Below are 10,292 nucleotides of genomic sequence, written 5' to 3'. Positions count from 1 at the left end.
AAAAAAAAAAAAAGTATTTGTTAATCACTTAAAAAATAATACCTCATCATGTGCTATTATAAATAGTATTTTCAAGGAAAATAATATATTCCAAAAGTGGATTAATTTTATATTTGTCAATCTCTTTAATATCTGGTTTAATGGGAAGCAGTTGGATTTTTTTGGTCTGTGCCTACTTTCATTCTTTTGTATAGGCTCTAGAAAACACTGTAAAGTGTCAAAGACAATGTGAATAGAAGTTATGAAAATAGTTTTGATCTTACAGTCTCTGAGTGGACCACAGGTATCCCATTTCTCTCCTCTAGGTCAACCAGAGCTCCAGGGCTTGATTTTAGAGTTGTGTTTGCTTTGTATTGTGTTGGTTTTGTGTTCAGAAGGGCAGAAATCTTCTGAAAATCACTGTCCTGTCTAATGCATGTGTGTCTCCATCTCTCTGGCATTTTTGTCCTGTATCCCCACCCCCAGTTTGATTATTTGCCCACTGGCTATCTCCCTTGATCCTTGGAGTGAGTGAGCATTCCTTATGTGGGTGAGTGCTTTTTGTAATTTGCTGCTGCTTTGCTCTCTCCTGGTGCTTTCTCAGGCCATCTGGTGTTAAGTCACCTAATGTGGCCTAGCTGGGGGAGGTCTGCAACGTGGAATAAACCTACCAAGTTACCAACCAGCCAGATGGATATGGCTCCTCTTATTGTCCTTGCATCTCACAGGCAGTGGGGGTACCAATAAAAGCTATCCTTGCCCTACCTCAGTTCATATTTGGTGGCCAGCCAATCACCTTGTTCCCTGAGGGCAATGTGGCAACTCTTGTTCATCTGAGTGTGGCTGTGTGCTTGCTGTCCTGAGATGCATGATGTCCTTTTGCCACATTGTAGGTGCTGCACCCCACTGCTATTTCTACAGTGGAGGGTGGTCTGGGGAGACTGGACCCTCTGGCACTTGTCTACCAAGCATTCACCCCCATCCTACCTGGTAGACCCTATAGTAGCACTTCCTGGTCTCAAAAATTAATCCACAGGCATCTAAGTACTCTTGTGGTGATTCAGCTACTTAAATCGTAGCCAGCGGTCTTGGTGATTCTAGGTAACCTAGAGTGATCGCATGCCCCTGTGGCACTGTTAGATGGCAGTCCCAGTGCCTGTCAGGGCAACCACAGTGACTGGGAATCTTGGTAGTGAAGAAACTTGGTTTCATTCAGTTTTTCTGATAAAATAATACCTCATTCAAGGAAGGCAGCAGGTGCGCAAATTACCTGCTGCCAAATTGGGAGGGTAGTGGTGATAAAAACAACAGCACTCTTCAAGCCCTATAATTGGAATGGGTCTGTTTAAGTCCTTTAAGGAGGATCAGTTGCAGGGCACGTCTGGTGCTGGTAGCCTATTTCAGTGCCATGTATTGAATTTGGTGCAAAGAGGTTGGCTGTGAGGCAGTTCCTACCCCTTGCGTCTAGGTGTCTTAAGCTCTTAGCCATTTCCCTGGGGGCTGAAGCGTGTATTTGGAGAAAATTAAGTGTTTCAAAGTGGGTGAGGGCTACCTGGATACCACTGGTGGGATGATGGAATGAGAGTGTGGTTCTATTTTGTTTATGTCGGAACTTTGGGGAAACTGATTAAGCAAGATGATTAGGTTGTCAGTATTGAGCCACTAGAAGTCAGATCTTGGGCCAGAGTGAAAACCTTTTGCCAAGGATGTTTTCATTTTTCAAGGATGAAGGTGAAAGTGGGAAGTTTAAAGAGGTTCAGGTTCCCATATAATTCTGGCCATATATGACAGGTGTCCTCAAACTATGGCCCTCAGGCCACATGTGGCCCGCCTAGGACATTTATCATCCCACTGGGTATTTTTGCTGCCGCTGCCTATCCTGCTTAGCAGCCGACTCATCTGGGGGACCACAGTCTGGCCCTCCAGCTGTCTGAGGGACAGTGAACTGGCCCCCTGTTTAAAAAGTTTGAGGACCCCTGATGATAATAATGCTGCTGACTCTGACATTATGCCTATAATAAACTGGCAAAAGCCCTTCAGATGGTGGTCTGGGAAGCTTCTAGTTCCAAAGATGAAATTGAGGCACCTGCAGTGGCATCTATAATTAATTTGACTCAACATAGGCAACCTCTCCAGGCTCCAGCATGGACAGAATTGACCCATTGATTGCTCTTCCATGGGTGGGGGTGCCTGACTTTTCTGGGTAGATGGAGAGATTTGCCTGGTTAATTGATGACTGGTTAGTAGGTGTCACTGAATGCTCAGTATCTTTCAGTTTAGACAAGTGGCACTCAGATACCAGAGATTGAGCAGCCAGCCAATTAGGGACTCACATCCATTAAAGTGTTAGTGATGGGGTTCAGAATTGCAGTTATTTTTCTTTTCTTTTCTTTTCTTTTTTTAATTTATTGTTGGGGATTCATTGAAGGTACAAGAAACCAGGTTTCACTGCTTGCATTTATTAGGTAAAGTCCCTCTTACAATTGTGTCTTGCCCCCAAAAGGAGTGGCACACACCGAGACCCCACCTCTCTCCCTCTTTCCCTCTCTCTGCTGTTCCCTTCCCCTTTTCTCCCTCCTCTTTCCTCTCTCTGCTCTCCCCTTCCCCTTGCAGTTATTTTTCATTAATGAGGAATTCCCTCTAAGAAAGGAGGTCAAAAGCCTGCATTAATTCACTTCCTTGCTCCTTGTTCATACTGCCCGTACTCATCATGCCCCTCCTTGCGCAGTGGCCATTTGGGATTGGCGCTTGACCCTGACCAGTAGCTGAGATCCCCTACATGAAAGTTGTAACCAGGTTTCCCTAAGTAGACTGTGGAGAAGCTTTAAGGAGCCAAGTGAGTGCATGTGGGAAGGATCATTTGTTAGCATGAAGGATCAGTTGGGATTCCTGGGGTTCCTTCATAGCACTGTGTTACAGGTCACTGTGGACCACTCCTGGTAGCAAGAAAGATGTGCCATTAATGCTACTTGGTACTGGGTATGAGGGGCAGGCTGTGGTCCTCGGGCTGTGGACCACTCAGCTCTGCTCAGTCCCATCTGTTTAAGGCAGCCTCTGGCTCACCTTTATGTGGCCTGACAGGATTGTGGCTTTGGGATCTTCCCTCCCTCTGAATCCTGATATTACCTATTTGTGCATCCATGGTGGCTTTATAGCTCTGGTTCTTTTAGGGGCAGTTGATGCTTAAAGTTCTGTTTATTGTATCCATCTACTACTGTTACATTGTTAAGTCATCAGATTTTGGGGGGGGGGTGTTTAAACTGTTAGGACTTCTAACAGTTAAACTTACAAGGCTGGAGTTTAAAAATGTGGTAGCACTGAGTGGGCATGGTGGCTCATTCCTGTAATACCAGTAGTCCGGAGGGGGGGGGGTGGCCTGAAGGGGTGGATTGCTTGAGCCCTGGAGTTTGACGCTGTGGAGTGCTGAGTTAGGGCTTATTGTACTGCAGCCTGGGTGGTAGAGCAAGGCCTTGTCCTAAAAAACAACACACCAAATGGCGACCTGATTTGCATATTTCTGTTAAGTATTTGTTTAGTAATAGGATAATGTAATTTTTTTTTGTTGTTTTAATTTGAGACAAAGTCTCACTATGTCACCCTCGGTAGAGTGCTGTGGTGTTACAGCTCACAGCAACCTCCAACTCTTGAGCTCAAACAGTTCTCTTGCCTTAGCCTCCCAAGTAGCTGGGATTACAGGTGCCTGCCACAATGTCTGGCTGCTTTTTTTGTTGCAGTTGTCATTGTTGTTTTTTAGCAGGCCTGGGCTGGGCTTGAACCCGCTAGCTCCAGGTTTATGTGGTTGGCGCCTTAACCACTAAGCTATGGGCGCCAAGCCAGGAGAATATAGTTTTAAATAAAACCAACTGTTCTGTTATTTTCAACTTGGGTTTATTTATATAGAGCTCATATTCAGAGGAACAACTACCTTTTAATAAATTTTGTAGGATTTTTTTTTTTCTTTTTTAAAGATGGTATCTCACTTTGTAGCCAGGGCTAAAGTGCTTTGGCATCATCATAGCTCACTGTAGCCTCCAATGTCTGGTCCGGGCTCAAGCAGTCCTGCCTCAGCATTCAAAGTAGCTGGGACTACAAGTGCATGCCATCATACGGGCTAATTTTTCAAAAAGTTCTATAGAGAACTGGTCTTGACCTCCTAGCTATAAGCGATTCTCTAGCTTCATTTCCCAAAGTGCTAGGGATTACATGTGAGCCACTGCTTGTGACCTATGTAGGATATTTTTTAGTTTCAGGTGTACAGAGGGTGCCAAAAATATATATATATACATTTTAAGAAAGGAAAAATCTGTATTAAAATTGTTATATTCAGCATATACCAATTAACATTCATTATCTTGTAACTGCAGGAGTCAAATGTGACTTGAGTATTGCCATTTAATAGTTTTTTTCTTTCTTAAAATGTGTATACTTTTTTTTATACATTGTTTTGATACCCTTTGTCTACTCACATATCTTAATCACAATTTTAAGTTTTCCATACTGCTGATTAATATTTTGTCATGTGATAGATTCTTGCTTTAATGTGCAATATTTTAGTTTTGGGTTGTCTGCTATAAAAGTTATGACCAAAAGAAATTCAGTTTTTATTTTTCATTAACAGACATATGTAGAGTGTGTCGGTCAGAAGGAACACCTGAGAAACCTCTTTATCATCCTTGTGTATGTACTGGCAGTATTAAGTTTATACATCAAGAATGGTAAGTGATACTTTGAATTTTATCTATAATTATTTTTAAAACCTTTATTGTAAAAATTCAAATATTTGTAAAAGAAATTTTCCATAATTTTTAATATCATGCCTGTTTTTTCAATATACTATTTTTCAGATGCTTTTGAATACTTTATAATGGAGAGCTTATTTTGTCCATTGAAAGTGTTACAGATTTCTAGTTTTTCTTGATATAATAATAGCTTACATTTATAAAGTACTTTGTGCCAAGAACTATTCTTAATGCTTTACACATCTTAACTCATTTAATCTTTACAAGAAAACTGTGAAGTGGAGTAGTATTGTTATGCAGGTGAGAAAACTGAAGCTTAGAAAGATTGTCTTAGGCCACACAGCCAGTCAGTTGATGGCAGAACCAGGATTCAGACCCAGTGTTGGAACTAATGCTTAGAGATTTCTTTCATATTCATTTGTTGATTTGAGATTACAACTTAGATTAATAGAACTGTGTTAATACTAGAAATAACAGTTTTAAAAATCTTTAACCGTTGGAGTTCTGTACTCTTAGATGGCAGTTATAAATGTTAAGTACACTCTAAATTTGAAATAAATTGAAATTGTAAAAGCTCTGTGATAGGTAAAGTTTTATTTATTTTATTTTTTTTTATAACTATTTTTTATTAAATCATAACTTTGTACATTGATGCATTTATGGTGTTCAGGGTACTGCTGTGATAGGTAAAGTTTTAATAAAATCAGAACATTAGTTTTTAGTGAAACCTTAATGTTTCTTTGTTGTAAATCCTGTGCTTATGAGTGTATTTGTACTTACAGCTTAGTTCAGTGGCTGAAACACAGTCGAAAAGAATACTGTGAATTATGCAAGCACAGATTTGCTTTCACACCAAGTAAGTTCTTTACAGGTTTTCACTGAATTTTCTTTGTTATTACTGGCTGCATTAAGGTGTTTAAGAGTTTGAAAGCAACTACACGTATTTTCAAGTTATCTTTGGTTGTAACAGGAAGTATAGGAAAGCGTTTTAAAAATTACATGTCCTCTTTTAACACACATATGTGTGTGTCTGAGATTTAATTTGTAGGGTTTTGTTTTTGTTTTTACTTGTAATTGCAGACAAGTTCAAATATAATATAAAGGTATAGTGGATATGAGTCTCATGTACTGATTATTAATTTCAATGCAGGGCCTATCTTATTTTACTTATGTTCCCATTCTCCACCTCTCCTTTCTGTTTTATTCTCAATTCTTTTTAAAACAATTCCCACCATTTATAATTTTACCTGTACATATTTCACTATGTATCTCTAAAAAGTAAGCATTCTCTTTTAAAAACAAATATAATACCATTATCTACTTAGAAAAATGAACAATGATGCTGTGATTTCATCGAATATTTAATAATGTTCAAATTCAGACTGTTTTTCAGTTAGAATTGTATAGGTTAGAATAATAATAAAAACTAAGTTTTTGGGCGTTATGATTTAAAATCATAACTCCTGTGGCTCAAAGGAGTCGGGGGCGGCCCCATATGCTGGAGGCCAAAAACTGCAAAACAAACAAATAAACAAAAAAAACCCCAACAACTCAACTAAGCTTTAGATTATCTTTTTTCCCATGAGAGTAACTTTTCAAGTTCAGTATTTCTGAAGCTTCTGCTGTTTGCAGGTCTTTAAAATCTTAATTATAATTCCTATGCTTATTAATTATACATAGTATCATTCATCTTAGTTAAGTAGAGGATTTACTGATACATTTTTAAAAATTCAGAGCATAATTTTTCATTTTGAGATCGCAGTACATTGTCTTCTCCAACAAAGGGTTTTTGTGGTATGGCACCTGTGGCTCAAAGGAGTAGGGCACCAGTCCCATATGCTGGAGGTGGTGGGTTCAAACCCAGCCCTGGCCAAAAAAACTGCAAAAAATAATGATAATAATAATAATAAATGACCAAAAAAAAGGGATTTTGTGTTTTAGTTCTTTTTGGAAAGCATCTTGAGCTACTTAATATAACTGATGTAAATTAGTATTAGTTTTAGTTTGTTTTTTATTTGATGAGTATAAATTATTAAAGTTACTACGTTTTTACTTTTTGAGTTTTATAATCATCAAAAATGTTGATTCTCTTTTGTGGTCTTTAATTTTCTGTAACACATAAAAACTTTATAACTTGTTATGGTTTATAGAAAACTAAGACTGGCTCGGTGCCTGTGGCTCAAGTGGCTAAGGCGCCAGCCACATACACCTAAGGTGGCAGGTTTGAATCCAGCCCGGGCCTGCCAAACAACAATGACGGCTGCAACCAAAAATAGCCGGGCGTTGTGGCGGGCACCTGTGGTCCCAGCTACTTGGGAGGCTGAGGCAGGAGACTCGCTTGAGCCCAGGAGTTGGAGGTTGCTGTGAGCTGTGATGCCATAGCACTCTACCCAGGGTGACAGCTTGAGGCTCTGTCTCAAAAAACAAAACAAAAAAAAGAAAACTAAGACAGAAGAGTTGAACATCTTCATGAACTGTAATTGATGGGAAATACTCATGGGCTTTTACTTCAAGGCCAGTAAAAGGTTGTTCTTTGTTATTTTAGTTTTCATTTGATATCTCTTTCCTTCATCTTTCTCAAAAACTACTATTGGTTTAATGACTTGCTCTTGTATACCTATTATCTATTGAAGTCAGTGCTCTGGGTATATTATAAAAAGTTGCTATTGATTCTTTTTTCTTTATCATTCATAGGTATTAACAGTTGTGTGATAGTGCTCTCAGAAATTTTAGATCATTGGTTTTATAACCTTGCATATTGGGGCCTGGCATGATGGCTCACACCTGTAATTCTAGCACTGTGGAAGGCTGAGGCCGGTGTATTGCCTGAGCTCACAGATTTGAGACCAGGCTGAGCCAGAGCGAGGCTCCCATCTCTAAAAATAGTCAGGCATTGTGACAGGCATCTGTAGTCCCAGCTACTTGAGAATTGCTTGAGCCTAAGAGTTAAGGTTGCTGTGAGCTATGATGCCACAGCACTCTACCAAGGGCAACAAAGTGAGACTCTGTCTTAAAAAAAACAGGCTCGGTGCCTGTGGCTCAAGTGGCTAAGGTACCAGCCACATACACCTGAGCTGGCGGGTTCGAATCCAGCCTGGGCTGCCAAACAGCAACGACGGCTGCAACCAAAAAATAGCCAGATGTTGTGGCAGGCACCTGTAGTCCCAGCTACTTGGGAGGTGGAGACAGGAGAATTGCTTGAGCCCAGGAGTTGGAGGTTGCTGCTGTGAGCTATGATGTCACACCACTCTACCCAGGGTGACAGCTTGAGACTCTGTCTCAAAAGAAACAAACAAACAAAAAAACCCTTGTATATCATAATTCCTTATTTAGGCTTCATTGGAGAAAGTTATTCTTCCTGTATGTTCTGAGTTACTTAAAGCGGAGCTTTTTAATAAGCAGTAGCCTTTAAGGGAACCATTTTAAAAAGAAGTCTTTCTAAAATGTGGTAAAACCTCTTTTTCTGAGTGTGCTGAACTGGACACATTTTACAGAGAAGTAGGAAGCTCTGGATTTATCATTTTAAATTTTAAGTATTATGTTAAAATTGGGAGGGTGGCTGACAAATGTCATTGGGTTGTTTGCTCCCATGTGAAATGGTTTTGCTGAAGATTATCATGCTTTTTGAGTGCTGTGTCTAATGCTTGTATTTGGGGGGGCGTTCTTTTTTTTTTTTGTAGAGACAGAGTCTTACTTTATTGCCCTTGGTAGAGTGCTGTGGCATCACACAGCTCACTGCAACCTCCAACTCTTGGGCTTAGGCAATTCTGTTGCCTCAGCCTCCTGAGTAGCTGGGACTATAGGCGCCTGCCACAACGCCTGGCTATGGGAGTTCTTTATTGATAATGTAATCAGCTGCTTCTTTTTGTTCTATTTGTTTTATTAGGTTTTTGGTAATTTGGGAAATCAGATAATTATACTGCTTGAATGCTAAAATATGTGTAAATAACTTTGGTATGAAGTTCATTATAAGTGAAGGATGTGAAGTAATCTTTTTTCCTATTCAGAGGCCTCTTTTTGGGTTAATTTCCATATTTCACAGGAGGTTTGTCTCATAAATTGTTTCTTAGGTAAATGTGATAGTATTGTACTACTTGATTCATTGTTTTTAATAGGTAAAAAATTAAGCCAAATAAAAATGTCAAAAGTTTAATTCATGCCTATTTTGAGTTAAGCTATTTTTGAATCTTCGTAAAATTATATGTAATTCTCTCCTTTTATAGTTTATTCCCCAGATATGCCTTCACGGCTTCCAATTCAAGACATATTTGCTGGCCTGGTTACAAGTATTGGTACTGCAATAAGATACTGGTTTCATTATACACTTGTGGCCTTTGCATGGTTGGGAGTTGTTCCTCTTACAGCATGTGAGTATTCAGGCCTCTGGTTGGACTTACTGAAATACTCTGTAACTATTTAATGTTATAAAGTAATACTGTATCATATTATTGTTTGAATGATGTTTAATTATATTGTTTGAATGATGTTTAATTATTTGATATTTTAATGTCATGCTAGGAAAGCCTCATTTAGAAAACATTCATCTGAACTAAGATTGATTTTTTTAATAGATCAGTTTCTTTTTTTTTTTTTTTTTGAGACAGGAGCCTCAAGCTGTCCCCCTGGGTAGAGTGCCGTGGCATCTCAGCTCACAGCAACCTCCAACTCCTGGGCTCAAGCGAGTTCCCTGCCTCCACCTCCCAAGTAGCTGGGACCACAGGCGCCCGCCACAAAGCCCGGCTATTTTTTGGTTGCAGCCGACATTGTTGTTTGGTGGGCCCGGGCTGGATTCGAACCCGTCACCTTGGGTGTACATGGCTGGCGCCTTAGCCACTTGAGCCACAGGCGCTGAGCCAGATCAGTTTCTTGAATGAATGTGGGAAAGAAAAATACAGAGGGACTAATTATAAAAGTTCATGAAAGAATAGAAATAGCAAAATGAAACCATAATTAGAAGAAAATCAGATTTTATTTTTTGAATTATACTAGAGCTTTCAAGAACTGCAAAATATGTATTATTTTGGGATTCCCCAACTCCCTTTAAAAAATACTACATATGTCATGGTCTTGGATAATTGGAAGACTCATCTTTCTTTCTTTCTTTCTTTCTTTTTTTTTTTTTTTGAGACAAAGTCTCACTGTGTTGCCCTAAGTAGAATGCTGTGACATCACAGCTCACAGCAACCTCAAACTGTTGGGTTTAAGCGATTCTCTTGCCTCAGCCTCCCGAGTAGCTGGGACTGTAGGTGCCTACCACAAGGCTTGGCTACTTTTTGGTTGCAGTTGTCATTGGTGTTTAGCAGGCCCCAGGCCAGGCTTGAACCCGCCACCTTTGGTGTATGTGGCTGGTGCCCTACTCACTGAGCCATAGGCACTGCCTGAAAAATCTCAGCTTTTTGTGCCCCATTTTCAGATCTGTGGCCTATTATCTCATCCTATCTAGAATTCTGCCTGTCTAAAAGCCATTCTGCCTTTTCTGACTAAGAGGATAAGGGGAGGGCAGTGCATTCACCCATATTTCATCTTTTTCTTCAACCACCAGAATGTAGGATAATATATTCTAAGAATTTAGAA

The 10,292-nt window shown here is 39.7% G+C and overlaps 1 protein-coding gene across 1 annotated transcript in view; it reads left to right on the top strand.

The window, feature by feature from the left end:
- The window catches only part of MARCH6 (membrane associated ring-CH-type finger 6), a 102,088-nt gene that overhangs the window by 33,753 nt on the left and 58,043 nt on the right, over positions 1 to 10,292 (top strand). Inside the window, 3 exon segments of the mRNA XM_012805006.2 lie at positions 4,534 to 4,694; positions 5,501 to 5,574; positions 8,942 to 9,085. Coding sequence (XP_012660460.1) covers positions 4,534 to 4,694; positions 5,501 to 5,574; positions 8,942 to 9,085 — 379 coding nt within the window.

Source organism: Otolemur garnettii, unplaced genomic scaffold (genome assembly GCF_000181295.1).
Source record: "Otolemur garnettii isolate 467f Iridium unplaced genomic scaffold, OtoGar3 scaffold00033, whole genome shotgun sequence".
Classification (NCBI taxonomy): domain Eukaryota; kingdom Metazoa; phylum Chordata; class Mammalia; order Primates; family Galagidae; genus Otolemur; species Otolemur garnettii.
Note: the sequence above shows the minus strand (reverse complement) of the source record. Positions and strands in the feature narration are given on the sequence as shown.